At 41.5% G+C, this 22,104-nt stretch overlaps 1 protein-coding gene across 5 annotated transcripts in view; it reads right to left on the reverse strand.

The window, feature by feature from the left end:
* Positions 1-22,104, reverse strand: part of MYO1B (myosin IB) — a 115,008-nt gene that overhangs the window by 87,498 nt on the left and 5,406 nt on the right. For all 5 annotated transcript variants that reach the window (XM_054208472.1, XM_054208475.1, XM_054208473.1 and 2 more), the window contains exon 2: positions 10,674-10,814. In XM_054208472.1, the coding sequence (XP_054064447.1) occupies positions 10,674-10,808 (135 nt within the window). In that variant the 5' untranslated portion in view covers positions 10,809-10,814. The remainder of the gene's footprint in view (positions 1-10,673; positions 10,815-22,104) is intronic.

The following is a 22,104-nucleotide window of genomic DNA, read 5'->3' on the forward strand; positions in this document are numbered from 1 at the left end:
AGAATAGCTGAGGCCAAAGAGATGGCAGACGCAAAGGAAGCCTGTACGTACATGTTCTCAGTTTTCTGAACTGTCTCAAACTCAAACAGAACCTGGCAAATTTAACACTGCAACGTTACTCCACAATGAAGCTTCTCATTTTAATAAACATTAGCAACTAGATCAGAACCTTATTAAAATATCACCTATTATTTGAACAAGCATGCTGTGTGCTCAAATTTGTTTTTCATTGTGGTTGGCCACAATAAAATAGCTAAATGCACCCTGCTTCTGGTCCATTGTGTTTTTCCAGGTTGGAAACGCTCACAAAGTTGCAAGAGGCTGCGTTTGAAAAGAATAAGGAAAAGAGTAGCATTGAGACTAAAAGCAAAACCACCTTAGACCATTACTATTTCTGGGGCTCTGATTTACTCTATTACTGAATATAGCAACCTAGGTGTTTGTATTGTTTGGTGGAGAGGGATGGGCCGGGTACTTGAAAAACACAAACAAACGAACAAACAAACTGGGATTTCATCCTGTAACACTCCAGGGTTTGCCTGCACTGTTTCATGACAGCACATACAAAATAAACTCTACCTGCAATCCAAGCTATGCAGCTGCACTTTGCATTGAGCCAATGCTGGGCTAACACTCCCCGTGCCTCACTGAGCTGGGTGCATGAGCTGAGCCTCCGGGTACCATCTGCAGGCAGCCACGCAGGCACAACACAACCCCAGGATCCCAAAGAGCAACGATCAAGTGGAAAGAACAGGAACTAACAAAGTTTCCGCCAACAGGAGCATCTGTGAGTATTTTCCCATATCCACTAAGGGCTGGACTCGCACAGCATCACAGGGCACTAATCCTTAGCAAAAGAAACTTCTGTGCTTCGACTCCTCTCATTAATATTTCCCAGTAAATATACCATCTCTACAAAGTTCCTGAACAGCTCTGAAGAGGTCACAATAATCAGTGAGTTGCTACAGATAAGAAAGCCTGTTTCCACCTCCCTCAGTGGAAGGGAAGCCAATGCTAAAAACCTGCTTTACCAAAAGATAGTCTGTAGTAAACTGAAAATATAAACGAGACTCTCCTAGGCAGTCTTTCTCTGTCTCTCCATATATATATATATGTATATACACATACACATATATATACACACACACATGGAGGAACCTCTCCCCCTTGATACTATTTTTCACTGCAGTTTGGATGGAGTCCTTTCTAATTATGTTTGTATGAGCGAAGAAATAGAATACTGGATTTCTGAACAAACACAGACTATTCTCCATGATGATTAAAACTCTCTTGCTCAACACCACCCTCTCGGACACAGCGTTTTAGCCCCAGAAATATAGTGGACAAAGTTGTAATAGAAAAAACCCCAATCCTGTAAGCTATTATATGTGCTTAATGCAGTTATTAATCATGATAGGCAGCCTTGTAAAACCTGAACAGGACAGTAAGGACTTAAGAAAACTATGTAGAAGAGCACAGGATGGCTAATTGGGGGGGTGGGGGGGGTGGAAATCAAGCAAAAGAAGAAACTGAGGCAACAGCATCCACAGTTCAAGCAAAACCATCTTATTGCTAGGGGAAACAAAATTAGACAGCATTACTATGTATCACAATCATGTACCAAATAGGTTGATGGTTGATATAATGACTCAAGAAACAAAGCTCAAACAGGTAACACAAAGGCAGAGGCACACATCTATAACCTAAATCAAACAACCGTGGCACAGGCAACCTATGTCAAAAGGGATAACAATACTGCTAAAATATTCTTCAATATAGGCTTGATCCTGCGAGTCACTGTGCAAACAGCAGCAGTCTGAACGAGCTGTGGGTAACCCGCACTGCCCAGGATCAAGCCCTTCATCGTACTGCAACCTGGTTTAGATCAGAGCCCTGAAGTAAGAGCGGAGCCAGAGAAAGACACCCACGCGGCAAGTCGAAGCCAGTACTCAAAAGGGGATGCATGTGTACAGACTATCAGGTTTCTCTTCTGAGTTTCTCGAGGGCATAGAAATCTCTCCAATGCTCAGTGAATATTGCTGCTAACCTCATGATCGTTATGACAGACTCTAATGTTATTATTAACAAACCAGAGAAATCATCTCCTCCTCTCTGACTACATTGGGATGTTTTTATACAAACAAAGAGAATTCCTGCGCAGGATGCAATTACAGACAAAACCTGTGAAGTAGGTGATGAGGAAGTCAACCCAGATATGAGAAATTTTAAGGAGAGCATTTAAATACCCCAGAACATCAGTGCTTGCTCACTTTTGAAAAAATCAAGACTTGTTTTCGTAAGCAACCAGTAGCTGGAGATTGGATAGTGCCTGCGACAAGAAACCACTGGTGAAAACCTTAGCGAGAGCACTCATTCCAAAATGTTTCATTATTTCTGTATGAATCAAACGAGGAGGAGGGGGGAGGATGCCTCCTGCCATGCTGCAGATGAGGCTAACCTATGTTCTTCAGGGTGAAAACCATGTTTTTACAGTACTTGGACGCTTTTGCCTCTATTTCTGTTATTTGCCAATATTTCATTAACCTTCCTTTTGTGCTTTTATTTCATATAACGTGCACTGAAATCACTAGTAAATGCCCAAAATGTCATCATCACGTTAGTGAAGAAATATACAGCATTCTGGGGCAGAGCCAACACTGTAACAGTCCCTGGGGCCCTACAGGAGGCATTTCTTACACCACCTCCTCTCTTTTTTCAAAGTGTCACATCAGAGGCAAAAAAAGAAAGAGTGTGTAGGGAAGGAGAAGACCCCTACACACAGCCCACAACAGGCATATAATTTTCTGTGATCCTTATTAATGTTTTCTTACTCCTTTATGCAGATATTGCATACAGCCCTAGAAACAAGTACCTCAAAGGCTATGCTCAGCATCATGGGAGCTGTACAAAATGGAAAGGAAACAAAGCACTGCCTTGAGATAAGTAACTCTCCTCCCACAAAGCACTTCAAGGTAAAAAGCAACTAACCTGCTAGCTGTAAAAATCTTTACTCCTGACTCCGGGCAAGTTATAAAGTTTGTTTTACCAGAGTGAGCCGATGCAAAGGGCCAGAGGACCAACAGGATTTCTATCTAGGTAACAAGCAAAGCAAGATTTACAGGGAGGCAGAGCACTTCCTTCTTAGACCACAAGCTATCACGGGAAAAGATGTGCCTTGGGCACACAAGCCCTTCTTCACATCTGAAGGAGAAGCAGCAGGCTTCAAGGTCCTAGCCTGTGGCAGCTGCAACAATATTATTACTACAACTCAGTAGCTTCCCTCAAAGAGGGAAACTGTTGAGGCACTGATGGGAAAATCGCTCAAACCGACGCAGGCATCTCCCGAGGGAGGAAGAGAAAGAGATCTGAGGAAACTCAGGTCCCCTGGGCTCCCATCATGGGCGGATGGATGGCTGCTCTGCTCCGGCTCTCAAACCATCCTGCCTTTAAGAAATGACAGTCACCACACCTGCTTCTCCTCAAACTCCCAAAGGAGGACGAGCAGTCCAGGCTGGACTCGTTGAATAAACACAAGTAAATACGTCGAGGTACAGGAGAGCAGAGCCGGGTCTGGCAGGGGGACAGACTCTTCTGTGTGTTGCTACAGGAGCAGCAAGGGCACAGACCTGTTGCCGGCAGGCGTGCACGCAGCTAGGACGTACCCTAAACCACAGGGGATAACAAGCCTCTTCAAAACCCAACAAAGGACGCCATCGGGCCTCAAGAACAACATACTAAAAACAACCATGATCACGCTGACTTCAGAAGGTAATAAAGTTGAGAATAAGATTGAACTTCAACAATCACTCAATTATATTACAATGAAGATTTTCCCAGCAAGCGGCATTCACGTATCCTAATACCACAAAACTTTGGTCATCACAACAGAGTTATATAGAGGGATGGTCACACTAGTCCGATGCAGACCAAGACAATAGGTCTCATTCACATAACTCTATAGTCAATACTATAGACAGGCATCGTAGATTATAGTCAAGTCAGAAACAAAAAGGCTACCCCTAAAACATCAAAACAATAGAGATCAACAGGAAGCGGCTCAGGCTGTGAAACAAGCACACCGCAATAGCCACGCCACCAGAAGGCAGCCACAAGGATGCTACCTCAAACAGCTAACACTAAGTTCTTATACTGGAATGCCAAATATTTAATATTGCAGTGATAAAACAACATGTGTTCAGTACCATAAGGTTGTTCCTGCCCAAGGCAGCCCACAAACTCCACGCACAGAAAATACAAATTAAACACTGACATCAGAGAAAGATTCTGTTTTGTTGGAAGAACAAAAAACAAACAAACATTTTGTTGTAAGGAACAAAACGTTGACCTCTGCAAATTTGGGAAGACTTCAAGAAACAACATAACTGCAGGGAAAAATGTGCAGGGCAGCAGAATAAAGCTGTGTCTGGCCTCTAAAGGCTGACTCCCGTGAGCCTACGCAGCTCCACTCCCCTCCAGACTCCTCACACCTCCCCTGCTGCTTCCATACGCTTCACAAAGCGGCAAACCCAGTACAAAAATAAGCCTCAGACCAATACGTACACTACAATTTATCCCACATCTCTACCGTTCATCAATCACTGTAAATACACATATAGACAGATGCTCCCCTGCCCATTTGTCGGCATCCCAAAACACAAAGGAAAAATAATTGCTGAGCTGGATTGGCTGAGCATATTTCAACCAACTTAAAAAAAAAAAGTAAATCAAAATAAAAAATTCAGGGAAGGAGTTCAACAGAATGAGTCAAAATTCACCAGTCACATACAAACTGAATTTTATGAATGTATTTGAAGTTTTTCATGCGGTCTCTAGGTCATACATTTTAACCACACAAACTGCTCCCTGGAACCTTCAAATAATCAACATTGTGGTTTCGCTACTTGCTAACTGCATTGCCCATGAGCCACGCTTACTCTGTAAAGTTAAAGTCTCACAGGCTTTTGTTACTGATATATACAGAAAAAACTTTTGCAAAAAAGCGATGCAAATTTTATCAATAAAAAGTTTAAGAGTTGCAAAAATAATATAATAAACAAGTACAGCTTTTTAAGGAGGTTTTTCTTGGTCAGACGTACCCCAGATGTTTCCAGACATGACTAAACTCCAAGATTCCCATTTCCAATTAACACATGCGTGTTACCCAATGAGCCCTTCCCCCCGCAAAGCCACTCAGCATGAGATTACTGCAGAATCTGATGGCCTTTAGTAGAATATTTGGCCTAACTCCAGCTCCACCAGCCTTCATGCTTATTTTTATAGGCACAGCCTCCAGCTTTGCGCTCTGGTATGCAACCTAACACCCAAGTTCATTAGACTTTCCAACAAATACACATAAAATTGAACAACAGGTAATCAAGCTGTACTCTGTTCTCTAACTGTTAGGAGTACTCTTATTGCCCTGTTTGCACCATGATATGAAACTTAGCTAATTTTCTTGACGGGCTGTACAGCGCCCATGCCCAGGATGGTACAAGAGGACAGTCAGGGGATCCAGATCTGAATGCTCTTGAAAGGGGAGCTCTTATGAAGAAGATTTGGAATTTCAAAGGGGTAAATGGAGCTGCGCTACCATGTCCAACATCAAACATTCAGCATCAAACATACCTACTGTGAAAGGCACTAGAAAAGACAAAAATTGTATTCTCTTCCAGTGGAATGAGCCCATTTATCTTGTCATCTTTAGCTACAGGGAGAGATTTGGTACTGCTCACTGATGGCTCAATCTGACTCTTGCATTTCATAGAACTATAGAGTAGTTTGGGTTGGAAGACACCTTTAAAGGTCATCTAGTCCACCCCCACTGCAATGAGCAGGGACATCTTCAACTAGATCAGGTTGCTCAGAGCACCATCCAACCTGACCTTGAACATTTCCAGGAATGGGGCATCTACCACCCCTCTGGGCAGCCTGTTCCAGTGTTTCACCACCCACATCGTAAATAATTTCTTCCTTATATCTAGTCCAAATCTACCCTTTTATCTTAAAACCATTACGCCTTGTCCTATCTCAACAGGCCCAACTAAAAAGTTTGTCTCCATCTTTCTTATAAGCCCCCTTCGTTGGTTTACCTATCCAGGCTGGCTAACACAATTATGCAACATCTGGCCAATTTTACAGCGTTTTCAAAGCTATCAATGTTACAGTTCTCATTCCTCACAACAAATCCTTTCGAACGTTATAACTACAACTCCATTTTAAAACTAACATATGTAGCACAGACACAACCGTGAGTCTACAGAAAACTGCTTAGAAGCTGATGTTGAGTAAGCCCTGGTTTACTGCTGTAGAAACATTTCAATCCGTTCACATGGCTTCAGTTTGACTTAGTTTTTTAAACTTGGACACAACTTTTAGTAGTGCTTCCAATGGAGAACTGACATCAGGGCTGAACTTAACCCCACAACTGTGACAAACCTGATCTCTTTCCATGACAAGGTGACCCTCTTGGTGGATGAGGGAAAGGCTGTGGGTGTTGTTTACCTGGACTTTAGAGTCTTTAGCCTTTGATACAGTTTCACACAGCATCCTCCTGGAGAAACTGGCTGCCCATGGCTTGGATGGGAGTACTCTACGGTGCGTTAAAAACTGTCTGGAGGGCCAGGTCCAGAGAGTGGTGGTGAATGCAGTTAAATCCAGTTGGTGGCTGATTACAAGTGTTGTCCCCCAGGGCTCAGTACTGGGGACAGTTCTCTTTAATATCTTTATCAATGATCTGGATGAGGGGATTGAGCGCACCCTCAGTCAGTTTGCAGATGACACCAAGTTGGGTGGGAGTGTCGACCTGCCTGAGGGTAGGAAGGCTCTGCAGAGGGATCTGAACAGTCTGGATCGATGGGCTGAGGCCATTGGTATGAGGTTCAACAAGGCCAAGTGCCGGGTCCTGCACTTGGGTCAACAGCAACCCCATGCAGCGTTACAGGCTTGGGGAAGAGCAGCTGGAGAGCTGCCTGGCAGAAAAGGACCTGGGGGTGTTGGTCAACTGGTGGCTGAATACGAGCCAGCAGTGTGCCCAGGTGGCCAAGAAGGCCAATAGCATCCTGGCCTGTTTCAGGAACAGTGTGTCCAGCAGGACTAGGGAAGTGATCGTCCCCCTGTACTCGGCACTGGCGAGCCCCACTTCAAGTACTGTGTCCAGTTTTGGGCCCCTCACTACAAGACAGACACTGAGGTGCTGGAGCGGGTCCAGAGAAGGGAAACAAAGCTGATGAGGGATCTGAAGAACAAGTCTTACGAGGAGCGGCTGAGGGAACTGGGATTGTTTAGCCTGGAGAAAAGGAGGCTGAGGGGAGACCTTATCACTCTCTACAACTACCTGAAAGGAGGTTGTAGAGAGGTGGGTGTCGGTCTCTTCTCCCAAGTAACGGGACATAGGACGAGAGGAAACGGCCTCAAGTTGCACCAGGGGAGGTTCAGACTGGATATTAGGAAAAATGTTTACACTGAAAGGGTTATCAAGCACTGGAACAGGCTGCCCAGGGAAGTGGTTGAGGCACCATCCCTGGAGGTATTTAAAAGACAGGTAGACACAGTGCTTAGAGATATGGTTTAGCAATGGTTTTTGTCAGAGTTAGGTTGATGTTTGGACTAGATGATCTGAAAGGTCCCTTCCAACCTAGGCATTTCTATGATTCTGTGATTCTATTGTCCCCTGAAAGGATCCTGAGTGGTCAACTTGTGAAGCTTGTTAGAGCTGAAGAAATCTGCAGTCTTTGTTAGGCATCAACAGTAGCTCTTTAATAGTCCAATTTGGTCTCCCCAGGGATCGCATGCAAACTACAGATTTTACATGGTAAAACAAACATTACTTCCAGATTACACAAAGGCTTCATTGTGCTCATCTAAGTCTAAAAACAGAAATGTAAAGTGTAGTTTTCATGAGTGAGGTCTGGGGAGAAGAGAGTGGGTGGCAATAAGGAGAAGGGAGAAAAGAGTCTGCACTTGAAAATTAACGTGGTTGTTACTATGAGCACGGTTCCAACTGTTACTGTTTTAAAAGTTTTCTAAAATAGGCAACATTAGCGTGAAATTTGCAGGGTAGCAGAACTCAACGGATAGGGAAAGGAGAAATTATTCCTCAGAGTGATTTAGTAAATAAAATCATGCAGCATCGCAAACTAACTAACTTGTATACTTGTTAGCAGCATGTAGCACAGATGTAAACATCTACTCTTTCCATCACTGATGCAGCGAAAGTTTTAATACTTGCAAAGATCTGGAACATTTTGCCTTCACGGTGTGGACTCACAAACAGTACTTCTAAGACCTTAAAAAAATAATCACACGATCAAACAAATCCAGAGATAAAAAGGGTAAATGATAGTGCAACAAACTACAAGGGAATGATTAGGGGGTGGAGGGGACGGACCAAAAAAAAAAAAAAACCTCCTTTGGTTTTGGCAGCAGTTCATACTTCTCTACAGAGCATGTTTAAGTATTAGGCTTTTCCACCTGCAAGGCAAAGGATCTTACATTGCTAGAGAAAAGCGACACCTTGTATCACCTGCCAAATAATACAGCTAATTACATTGCACATCAGTGCCAGGCCCAACCGAATCAGAAACTGGGGGAAACACATGCTTCCCTGTCCCTGTCTCGAAGAACCGCGCATTTGAACATGGTTGTCAGCTAGCACGTCATAGCACATAAAAATAAAACAGATTACCCACTTGTCATTCAAACTGATTTCTTTCAAGAAAAAGCTATCCAGTCTAAGTTAAGTAGAAACATGCAATTAAATACTTTGCAATCCACAGTAGTTTACATTAAAAAAAAAATCTTATCAAATTCACTCCCACATGACTTTTAGCAATCCTTCTTAAGAGGCTGCATAGTCTAGGGTACCCTCACAGAATAGGTTTCTATCTTTAATGCTTTAAATAAAATGCTTTAAATAAAACTTTCAAATATGACCCCAAAATTGGGCAAGGTAGTATTGTCATCTTAAAACTCTAGGCAAATAGCTCCCTTTCCTTCTCTTCTCCTTCACATTTTCTTGAGCTAAAGTGGAATGAGATGATTCAGAATCACCCACTTTTACTGTAGGTATAAGGAATATAAAGTTAACCTTAAAACTGATGTGAGACAGGTTAATTATACAAGCCACGGACTGAAAAACAAAACTCTGAATCCCACGAGAGGCAGCCACTGCAGCTGTTGAATATGGAGGACTTGCCAGAAGCAGGATGAAAGAGCAGCAAAGAGGAGTCTGATATCTTCCTGCCTGTATCAATGTCTAAGGGTTATCAAGAGGGAATGGACTACATCTTCGAAGAACAGGGAAAATTTAAGACACAGATTTTTGGAAATGTAACTCTCAAAGGTATCAGGAAGATTTTTTTGACCATTGTGGAAGAAATGTTTTTACAAACACAGATCGTTTTGGTTTTCTTCTCCAACAAAGGTTTTAATGGAAACTGAGACTCCTCATCTTCCTTTATTTTTCTGGTCCGTTCTGCTCCAAACATAAGGAGCAAGTGGGTGGAGGTGATACGATAGCAGATAGCTGCAACTCTGTATTACCAAGCTAATGCCTACAGAAAAGGGAACAGGCACAGTTGAGTAGGAAAATGACTCCAGAAGAAAGATGTGGCAGACAATGAATAGCAGAGGTATAAAAGCACAGACTATAACTAAGGGACAGAAGAAGCAAACAAAAATAACACAGATATTTCCATACTGGAGAATGGAGAGGAAGAAGTACAATGAAACCATGAAGGTTCAAATGCTTAGCAAGAAGGAGAAATATAGTCACACTAAAAATAAAAAAGGGGGAGGGAGGCTAAGTTATAATTAAGTACAGAACACATCTATTTGATTGTAATAAACTGCAGACACAACTGCTTGCAGATCACAGCTATAACTTTGGCTTACATATTTCAGCTTTACTCTTAAAAAACTTATCTTTCACCAGCAGTCTTGGAAACTCTCTACAAATCATTAAGTTCACACAACCTCTGCAGTACAACAGATACAATACTGTGCACGTTTTAACAAAAATGGAACAAAGAGAGATGAAGCAGGAAATGAAAGGCTTAACTGGAATCACTATTTGCCTCTTCATTCCAAGCCTGTGTTTCAACTGTCAGTTCACAACATCTCTCCTATTGATCATCACTCACGAGATTAATATGCCTGAAGATTTTGATTACTTCCACATATATCCAAGCTCATTGTTTCTAGCTTAAGAGCCAAGCATTCTAATAAACATAACTTTTTTGCAAATCAAAGATACCAGGCAACATTTAAGCTATCCCTAGCATATTCCAAGCATATACTGTTTCTGCGTCAACCTGCTCTAACATCCTGGAAGTGCCTTCCCTGGAAGTGAATTATTTATAACTGCAATGTCCTCTGACAACAGGAGTATCAAAGTTATTGTCATCATCAGTTCTGGAACTGTTTTTTATAAAAATCAGAGGTCCACCACATTGTGCAACAGGGAAAAAGAAAAAGGAAAAATATCCCAGATGGAAAAGATCAAATGCAAACAATGCAGGACAGGAAAGACTACAGCACAAGTAAGGTTTAAAATATCCCTAATACAATAGATTATGTTCAGGCATTCAGTCTGTGTGTATCCGTATAAATAAACACATATTTTAAGAATGACAACATAGCTCCCCATAGGATGTTATTTGTTAACATATACTCACATATACTTCATTGTGATCAAAGCGCTTTTTCAGATTATTGATGAACGAATCTTCATTGAGTGGCTCTAAAAGAACCATATCTCCCACCCCTATCATGTTGTCTAAAAGCGACGTCTTGACCTCCATTTTGGCCATTTTCTCCTGCAAAGAGAGAAATGAGGGAAAAAAAAATAAAACAAAGAGCAAAGTTAGCTCAGAGTTATTCTAATTATTCACAGGCATTATCCAGTAACACTACTTAAGGAATACAAGTTAAACACGCTTGAATGACACTGCTTTAAAATATTTTTCCAAGAAACATTCTCAAAGTCATTCTATCTACACAAGTAGTCCATATAATTCCAAAAAAAATAAGTCCTAGCGGTCAACAATGCCTTCTGGTCCACTATACATTAAATATGAAACTCCAAGAAACATGAATGAAGATTCCAGTGGGCACCACATCCAGATTTTTTGGATGACTTCACCACAGTGTTCAAGTGAATGAAAACCCAAGTTTTATCAAAAGCGTCATCAACATCTCCAGCGTATCAAATTAAGGTTTACATTTGTCTGAATTTCTTTCTCACCCTTACTTGCATTTCTCCAACCCCATCAATATCTAAATAGAAACCAACTAAGTGAACTCATGCAGAGACAAAACCCACACTATTTTATCTTAATTCATATACCCTGTACTATATTCCACTACAGCACTGCTCTTGGTCACACGAGGCTACCAAATTACTTCATTTCCTAACCAGACTTATTTGAATTTATTTCTAATTTTATTGCTTAAGAGACCATTTCTGTAGGGCAGCACCAATCCATCTGACAAGCAGAGACTCTGCATCTGTGTAACTGGGGTGGCAAAAGGCAGAAGCCAGGCTTAAACAGGGGACCAGGATCAAACAAAGTAACCAAGTCTGATAAACAAAGTAATTCAGACAAAGTCAAGGTCAGGCCAAAACATGACACCTATTTGATCCTCCCAGCCTTTTATCCTCACAATCCAAACACCACACAAGATTAACCAAGCTCCTCAAGAGCTCCAGGTGCACAGTTACTGCTTTCGGTTTTCACAAGACTGAAAAATGAACGTATTGGCAGTGGCAGCCAGCAAACGGGGAACCAGAGGTGAGAGAACAACTTTGCTGACAACACAACCCAAGAATCAACTACTGCACAGCTACAGCTACACCAAACAACAGCCGAACTCCGCCAGTCAGCTGTAACCTCTCAGCTATGAAATGCTATCAAGCTGTCCTTGCTCCCCCTATCTCTGCAGCATATTTTAAGTTAATTTTTTCTCGTTTTTTCAAAACATCTTTGAACAGCTATTAGCTTATACAATCACCGTTAACTTGCTGTAGTAGCTATCCATCAGATAACTAATGTAAAACAAGCGAAGCCTTTTATCTCTTGCTTCTGTGCACAGCCACTGTGTTACTACACGTTATTTGATTTTTGAGCCATGAGTGACATTTGAGGCATATTAGATCACAACATAAGCCATGTCTGATGTTTTTCCAAATTCAACGAAGAGAAGCACATCTCCACAGGCAGGAACAGAAGTAATACAACAAGATCCCCAAAACCTGAACCAAGCCTGGGAATTACTAGACATTCACGTGGAAATGCAAAACCAGTGCTGAACTATGGTAACCAACCAAAGCTGTCAACTCTGCTAAACAAACAGAGAGCATTTATTTTAAACAAAAACACTGGAAAAATATTTTTGTTAGAGAAAGATACTTTAATTCTTAAAAGTTCACCTCTCTGAATCATCAAAAAAATTTTAAGCATTCACAAAATCTTTTCAGAGGTATCACTTCAACTTCTGTATCCCATTAAGACAAATTCTTTAAACTACCAGTCTTGTTTCAATGACCTAATTACTTCTCATACATCAGTTAATACTCAAATAATTTTTGAAGGCTGAAAAAAAAGCCTTTCTCAAGTATGGAACTTATTAAATATTGGGTTTGTAGCCAAAAAAAAAAAAAATCCAACATAAAAATCCTAATATGGGCAATTTCAACCTAAATTTTAAGTTCTAAGTCGTATACCTCCCCTACCATTGTGAAATTACATACCACCTACCACACTTCATGCATCACTGCTCGGGAATTTCAAGACCAAGAGCAGCCAAACCCATCAAGAACATTCATGTATTCCCAAGCTCAGAGGCACATTTTGCAGAAGAGGTACGCAAAGACACCATATCTACTACTAAAAGCTGGATCTGAAAGCTGTATACAAATGTTTATTTATCAATATATTTGAACAGTTCGGTTTTATGGTTAAAGGTTAACTTTCAGCTTGGTTTTTTCCCCCCACAATAGTTTAACATCATACTATAGGTTAAAATACTTCCATTAACTTGAGAGCTAGAAAATATTAGAAACATAGGTGACGAAAAAATTGGTCAATATTCCTAGACATCTTGTTTAACACTGAATTCTCAAAATCATTTGCAACAGTTTAGCCTTTGCAAAGTATTCCTTAAAGATTACCTCATACACTGATGTATGATTCAAGAATAGCCTGCCATACCAGTGTTGTTTGTCCCCCACTTCGGTAGAATCCAATTCTAATCCCTGCCCTGGTTTAGGTAACAACAAAGAAAAATCCGGCAAGCTTGTGGGATAATTTGGTTGGCTATCTGATGTAACAAGTGGGAAAGAAAACATGGTTAAGAAAAGCCAACAACGTTTAAACATACATTAAACATTTGGATTTAATTTAAACAATGATGAAATTTAATCTACTAGTAGAATTAAATAGAAGATTAATACATTCGGTGTTTTTGAAATACCAAATACCAATTATAAAAGTAGCTTTAAAAAAAAAACAACTCAAAAATCAGCACACTACACAGGGAAAATAAATAAATAAATAAATCAAACCCCTGCTACACTGCAAGACTAAACTTCCATCAAGATATTTAGCAATACATCACTAAGCTCAGAAACTCCATCCGAATCCATGTCCAAGTATTTGTATTTGCCACATATTCAAAACCACCTTGCCACTGGAAATCTTTTCCCATCAGTGCTGGTGACAGCGTGCTCACCACAATTTGGAGAACGGTACATAAAAGGAAGTGGCTTCTACCTATATATGTACTCATGCACCTTTAAAAAGATGAACGTTTCTCAAGAGCCATTTTCAAGAACCAGAACTATGAGAGGGACAGGACCAAAACACGCTCCCAGTGGCTGAGAGACCACTAATGATTGAAACCACAGCTGCGCTGGTGAGAGAGCACCAGCAAACAGGAAATTAGGTTAGAGGAAAGAACCAGAATGGGTTGTGTCCTCTAAAACAAGCACACTTCTAGTTATTGTCAAATGGAGATGGCTGGGCAGGAGATGATGTATGGAGGTACTGAAGTGAGGCTATACTTCAAACTGGAAACTCAATAAAAAGCAACCTAAAAATGTAAGTGGGACTCTCTCAATTTACCTAATACATTTGTTTTTGTGACTGTAAAATACGATTGTGTTGACATTAAGAATAACTACAGTATTGTATAAAGATTACAGCTGCAAATTATTAGAATTTTAATACAGCAATGAATTAGCTCAGAAAAAAAACCCCAAAATTCTTCTAACGGTTGCAGTCTGCAAATCAGATTCTTCTTCACACATTCCCTGATGTCTCCCCCACGCCCCCTTAGCACTTGAGCCTTATCCCAAATTTACCTTTCTTATGCCTAAAGCAAACATTGGCAGCATTTCAGAACACCTCCGTTTTCTCTAGTCATTTGTCAAATCCGTTCTTCCTCACTTTGGTCTCATATCTAGGCCTTAATTCAACAGAGTGAGTACACTTCCAATATGTTTCCATTCTCAGAAAAATAAGAAAGAACATTCAGAGTAATCCTTCACAGCTCAACCTCTTTTATGTTGGACAACATGCTCGGGAGGAGAAGCGCTGGGCACACTACATCTGTAAAACACTTATCTGCAGGCTCCCACATTACACGTAGCCTTTTAAAACACAGACTGTTGTATCTGCTACTTGCAATGCCTGGGATTGCCATCCAGCTAGGCCGGCTGAATCTAAAAACTTTTTGTCCCTGTTGGCCGCAAAGATGGCAAATTAAAAATCACACTATTCCGCAGTCACCGCAGTCTTATCATCCGCCAATGTGAAACAATAGCTAATGAAAACTATAAATAGAAGATGATACAGAGAATAGGCAAAACCCCCAAAGCCTTGTACAATTAAGTTCGCACATTCTCTAAGGGGAAATGAAGTAATACCCCATTATTGGCATACAGCGTGTTACGGAATTGTCCAAGGTTTTCCACATCGCCCTCATACAGTAAGACAGCAGCAGTTGCCAGCAGCTTCCTACAGATGTGCAGTCATTAGCACACGTTTGCTGCACTGGAATTATCACTGCCTGCAGCGGTGGGCTTGTTTGTCTTCTTTTGTGGCAATGTAGCAAAAGGACAACTTCCCTACCATCAAAACTGACCCAACAGATGTACTCGCATATGCTTCAAGCTCTGACTATTTAAAAAAAAAAAAAAAAAAAAAAAAAAAAAGCGCCTTTGGTTTCAATACCACCAACTCATGTAGAAAATAACCACCTTTTTCTTTTATAAGAGTTAACAGGGACAACCTGCCACACCAGTAATTCAATATCGGAGTTTAAACTGATTTCATGTTCCAGGTCCGATCCTGAGCCCCCGTCAGGCTGTAATCACGCTTGCCCACTCATTCCATTTTTTCCTCTGTCAGGGAGCAATCAGCCCACACAGAGCAGGGACGCTGACAGGCCACTGCTGCAAACAGCAGTGTCATTACCTGAAAAAAACGAAACCAAAAGGGACTACAGCCACCTGTACTACTCATGACAAGCACCAGTTTGGAAAGAGGCAGGATTTAAGTTCATTCTGTTCTGCTGCCCAACAAACCCTACATATCACTGGCCTCTTATTGATGCTCAGAAGGCGTAAATTCATGGGAAACACCTTGTGCTGGTTCACCAGGGAAACTGAGGCAGACTCCGCAGATGAAATGTTATAGTGCCCTTTTCACTCAAGGCTAGATTTCCCGACATCAGCGTGTATGAAAAAACGTTTATGTCATCCAAAGAAAAATCTTCGCTTTCCCTCCAGACGCCCTAACTTTTTTAGTCTCTGGATGCTAGAGGGGAGCAGCACAGCCAGCGTTTCCTATGTGCTGCCTGTCCGCTGTCTGCTAGGCACACCTGCACCCTCCTGCCCAGCTGTGACCGCTCACAGATGTTGCTCTGTCAACCATCAACATGCTGAAGAAAAGAGCACGAGGAAAACAGCGCGATGTTGCAGCCCACAATTTCTTCCTGCAAGAAAATGGACTTGAGAAGCCTGACAGGTCAATTGCAGGCAGGAATGTTAATAGGTGTCACACCAGCAGTAAAAGCACTCTTAAAGAACTAAAATGCTCCCTCTGACTCTCCGTCTTTCCTTTTGGCTTGACCAATGTCTGAATATCTTCTGAATTCCTTTTCCTCCCACAGTCCTACTGAACAAATCAGCATTTTCCAAACTGAAAAAGTTTATCATCTGGAGCTTTTGAATTAGCTAACGTTTCTCACATCTTACCTACCAAGCAAAAGCTACTATTTGAAAGCCCTGTGCAACTTCTCTTTATTTTCTGTAGGCATTGAACATTATGCATGTGTACCAGACTCCTTGAGTAGTTAACAACAAACAGCTCAGGTAAATTACAAAAGTAAAATGCAGCGTTACAGGGTATATTTGTATTAGGACTCCAGCAATGTTTGCAATCAGCATCAGCTAAATGGGAATGGCTCTTTAGCAACATCGGATTACGACAGAGTTGCATGCCAGTGACTGCAATTTAGATGACCGAAGATTTGCCCAGCAGAATTCCATAGGAGGAATGAATGCTCCACTGGCTCCTGCTACCAAACGCCGCGCATTTAGCTGAAGATTGGGCAATTCTCAAGAAAGAAACAGGACATTTAAAGTACTGCTGAACAAACAGCTGTAACCACATGAAGCAATATCATCTTTTCGTAGTCTAACAATGGAGGCTTAATTGCAGTTTAGAAAAACTGACAGCATAATAATTAGACTTCATTAGGACATGTACAAAATGTTCACTGGGACATCATCTCCTACTGACACAAACAGTGGCTGAAACTTTCTTCATTAACAGGATTCGGGTCCTTTCTAAGTGTGGAGGGGAGAGGTTTGGTTGTTGCTGCTGGAGGTGTTTGTTGTGGGGGGTATTGTTGGGGTTTTTTGTTTAATTGAGGGTTTGGGGTGGTTTGTTTTTTTTTTATTTTTACATCAGCTTGGTCACAATCTACATTAAGCAGTAATTAGTTGCTATCAATCCCCCACAAATGAGAGCGATGCCTCTTTTGTACCTCTGTTCACATCCTTTGTCACAAGGCCACGCACAACACTTGTACCATGTAAAAGGTGCACAGTACCTCACCACAAAACCAAAATAACCTGAGCCATGTATGCAGAAGGCTAATAAAAGACTAGTTAATGTACCTGGGGGAAGGAGTGGGGGGCTGTGTTTGCATTTCTCTAAAGCTACTTTCTGTTACTTTTGCATACTAGTTTGAATAACATTAGCATGGCTATTACCTGCTGTAAGAGACCATGGGGTATATCTATTCTACTATTTCGACTTTATACTCCCAGCAGTACAGGTTTTCAAATTACTTCTAATAATTATTTTGCAACCACAACACAGTAACTGCCACCGGTAATTGCACTCAGGGGTTGATCTATTTCCTAAGTCATACAGTCACGCTAGGTTTTGGGAAAAACATTTGGTCCTCCAAAATTGGTAAGGCACCCTTCTTTAGCACCTGCTAAAACACACTCTTAAAATGATCAAAAGATGTTTGATGCTCCGTTTTTTACCCTGCAAAAGTTCCTTTACGTTTTGGATTATATTGACAGGTTTCAAAGATTATAGGTGTGGAGTAGCCTTTTCCATAAAAGGTTGCTCTGGAGCCTGATCTTTTCTTTTATTTTTTTTTTTTTTTGTTTGTTTGATTAGTTCTGTTTGACAGGGAGAACATCTAGGGTATTTTCAATGCATAATGCATCTGGAAATAGGTCTTCACTAACAAGACTGTTTGCAGTCCAAAATTCTGGTTAAATTCCCACTGACTTCAGCAGAAACTGGATCCATGGCGGTTTTTTACATTTAGGCTTTTCTTAGTCATTGCCTAACCACAGAGTTTTATAATCATTCCAGGTCCACATCTACAGAAGGGGATGAAATATTCAAGAATAAAGGAGGTCTCTTTTTGGCACATACATTGCTAAGATTCTCTTGAATATTTTTCAAAATAAGGAGCAAAATGTGACTGCAAACCTGAAAATTGGCAAAGGTCCTGCCTTCTTCCCCTAAACCAAAGACTAGATTTCAGATTGACAGTGTTCTTCAGACAACATGATTTTTTAAAAGTTGTCAGTACAGAACATGAACAGAAAGAAAATACCTTCATTCTATTAAAAAAATAATCCACAAAATTTAGCTTTTACTACTGGATGTCTGAACTCCACTAAGCAGGGGTGCCCTTTTAAACTGATCATCTCTATCTTTCAAGCTGCCGCTTAAAGTTTCTGCCAATTTTTTGGGATTCTGCCCAATCCAAAGGTTATGTTTGCATAGCTGTTGCAGAACAGGGGCATGAAAACCAAAACCAAGGTAGCACTTATTTGTTTTGGGGGATCTTCTTTCTTTGTTGTCTGTGACACACCAGTAGCTTGCTAGCACACCAAAACCTGCGTTCAAAAGATTCACCGGTAGCACATCCTTATAAAATACTACTTAAAAATAACCATCCCTCATAAAGTCAGAACGTTTCTTTCAACTGAGGTTTCACTCCTTTGGGAGCGATCCAGCAATCCACTGTAATCTAGTCCTTTCACTTGTACTTTTATTGGAATAGGGTTTGTACTCTCCCTTGCACGCAGCTGCACAGGCAGAGCGAGCTTTGCTCTCCTCCAGTCGGCATCTGAACCACACCATCCCTGATACAGGCAAAAAAGATCTGCTCGCGGTGAGCCGACTGGGGTAAATACCAATTTATAGCACGTCACTAAGGTGGGTATTAAGAGATGTCTTAATAGTACAGGGTTGATATACCAAAGTACACACTAATCTTCTCCTCAAATGCTTGGGTGCACTGCCTGTTAGGCAGTTGGTGATAAGCCTTGAAGATATGCAGAATGTGAAAGAACAGAACAGGTAACACCGCAGTTTCACTCAGCTGCCAACAGCAGAAGGAAAAGCAGCCACAGAAAATCATCACAGCAGTCACTGAACCACTTAAAACTGGACAAGGACTAACACAAGGCTAATCAGGAGCTTCGGGAAATCCAGGCCCCAGAGGAGGTGTTGGTGCCCCTATCTACCCACCACCAAACCACCCACAATCACTGAGTGTAACTCCTAGAGCGGCTGGGAGACACCATCGTACCCAGAGTTACCCACAGAGCAAGGTCCCAGCCACTCATATTCTCTTCCAAACGGTAAAAGTCTGGGTAAAGCTAAAATTTGCATGGCTGAAAGCACTGTTATTTCCACACCATTCACTTTCCTTTTCCATTTGAAACAGGAGGAAAAGAAGTCACCTGAACACCACCCCAGAGATCTTATTCTTGCCTGTTGCAATTTCCCCCCCTGGAAACCCCACCTGATGTGCTCCTTGTAATATTTATAAATAATATTTGGCATGTTTTTAGTCTAGTATTTTATAAAAATAAGACAAATCATGCTAGCTGTATGTGTCTTGGTCTATGTATCCACCCTCTCATACATGCCTAATACTGAATTTCATTCAAAGGACAGAGGAGTAAAAGACAACAGAATAGCTATTTTTCCATGCGTTTGTAAAAGCAGGCAGGAGAGGAGATCTGAGCATAAGCGACCCATCAGAGACACAAGCTGCAAGGAGAACAAACACTTTATTAAGTACGACAGAGCCACTGCAGAAGAACGGCCTCGCAAAATTCCCTAGCCGCAGAAAAGCTTCAAATGGAAATTATTGCTTCTTTGCAAGTCAATCCGTCACAAGAGAAAAACCTGCGGGAAGTCAGACTCGATTAGTCCCATTTCTCCCAGGACTAGCTGCCAAGGTAACACAGTGGTGCAAGGTTTCACCCTACAATTTGCCATCACTGTCTATTCTGCACATGTTTCTCTTCAGCAAAACACTGCTGTTTTTAATGAAAAGCGGGGAGGAGAAAATAAAAAAAAATAAATTGGATGCAAGTGATGGAGGAAGAGGAACCAGTATTTGTCCAAACACATGCTAAAAAGCATCTTTTTAACAGCAGAAGAGGCTTAGATAAATTATGTGTACTGTTAGACATGTTTGCTTGTCTCAAGTGTTGAACTAGATCCACAGTTTTGTCATTTTCATGCTCAACAGTCATTTTCAGTAGGACACTTGAAATCACAGGTTAAAAGTCATCAATTTTTAAATCAAGGTATCTCCAGCTATTCCTGTGTATCTCTTGATAAGAGATCTCTCAGACCACGGGAGAAGTTCAAGAAGCTGCATTTCAACACACAGCAATCACCCTTGTCCAGATGTCCGTGAAGTCAGAAGCCAGCAAACAGTGTTCTTATTAACATCCGGCATGATAAAAGGCATTTCCAAATGAAATGTAACACTTTGCAGATTTAGAGAGGGACACCTTCCTAAAATATCAATAGAAAGCACTTCCCTCCAACACAAGGAAAAGAGCCGATCTCACAGATACCCACAGGTACTGCGCTTTGCCCCACTTTGTCTCAGCAAGAACCATCATCTGGCAGTTTTGGGAAGCAGAAAGATCTATTCACATGGGATACACGCAAGCTTCCCCTGTGGCAGAAATCGTTTACAAGATACAAGGAGCTCCAGCTCTACCCTTGTTTGCCAAAAGGGTTTTCCAGGGTTTCTCCCAGAGTGAACTTTGTTTTAACACAGCGTGGAACTCTTTGATCAGTGAAGGTAATCTCCAGAGCCCTTTTAAACCCCTGACAGCCTGAGAATGGAACAATGGCAATGGTAGCTGTATCTGTTCTGCATGTTCGACACCAGCGCCAAAACCACTGTATCATACAATCATGACTCCTACACTGCACTCCTCCAGAGCGTGATTTTTCAGCCTTCTAATCTTTCAGGAGTGACAGTTCCTACAGTGGGCCTAATTTCTACACTAAATTTATTCACAGTTGCCTAACATCCACTTTTTGCTTGGGCTAATGCTATAGGGTTTTTTGTTTTGGTTTTAAATTTAAATGTGTTTTCTCCCTCCTGGAAAACATTTAGAGAGGATCTTCTCACGGTCCTCATTCTGAATAAATAACCAGGATTGCTTATTTTCCTCTCAGCAGCTTCTCCATCCCCCCATCCCAGTAGCCCTTTTCTGCTCCAACTGCTATTTGAGCCCATCTTTGCCGAGTGGGGTTAACCAAGGCTGTACAGAGGATTCCTGGTATGTTGTGGCAGCAATATTTCCTCTCCACAATCAGAAGCATTTCTTCCAAGAGAGGGGGATTCGTTTTCACCCTCTTCACTACTCTCTTTCCTTCTCCAAAGCTTCACCTGGAATCAGCACTTCCCCAGCTTACCCTGTGCGACTGAGCTCGACCGCTCCATCAGTCACAGACCTACTCTCACAGGTGAAAACTAGAAAGGGTCTCCAGACACCAAGTAACCAGTTACTTAGTGGTTTAACTGTAAGGTTTAACTTGCTTAGCTTGTAGGTTTAACTACTCCCAAAAATGATCTGCCTCTCAACCCCTACCATCTTCCTTCTGACCTCTCCAAGCCGCTCCTGATGAGAAGGGAGAGCAGGTGGTATTCCTGCCACAAGTTAGACATCCCAGGTATTCCGTCTTTCACATCTGAGCAAGATCCCCCACTAGCAAAAGCTTTTTTCTCCGCCCTAAAGCAAGAAGCTCTAGCAAAGCTACTTGACCGACGGTTAACTGGTCCCTGGAGTCCCAGAAAAAATGGCACCTCTTCATCTCTCAGTCAGCATCGCCAGTACCTCTGCTAAGCTGCTTATTTGCTTCCACAGAGGAACAATGGAGAGGATTAGTACCAACTTCGCTCTCTTCAAAAGCAGAACTAACCCATTACAGTGCCATCCAAAGAGTCTTTAGGCAATAAAGGACTTTAAGGATACCTCTTTAATCTAAATAAACACCATTAACTGTCCTACAAACTGTTTTAACACAAAGGCGTTAAAATACAGAGAGTAGGTGCAACTTCCTTTGATCGTGATTTCCCAAGATACAGAACTCAACATTCAGTAGTTTCCTTGTTTCATTTCTGAGATGCAGGTTTTTCAAAGGTCAGTGGAAAATTTAAAGCACAGTATCGGGACATTACATATGCTCTACTGTGCACAAGAAATGGTTACCTTAAGGTCAAGCCTTTACAAAGATATCCGAA

This window comes from Rissa tridactyla, chromosome 7 (assembly GCF_028500815.1).
Source record: "Rissa tridactyla isolate bRisTri1 chromosome 7, bRisTri1.patW.cur.20221130, whole genome shotgun sequence".
NCBI classification, from domain to species: domain Eukaryota; kingdom Metazoa; phylum Chordata; class Aves; order Charadriiformes; family Laridae; genus Rissa; species Rissa tridactyla.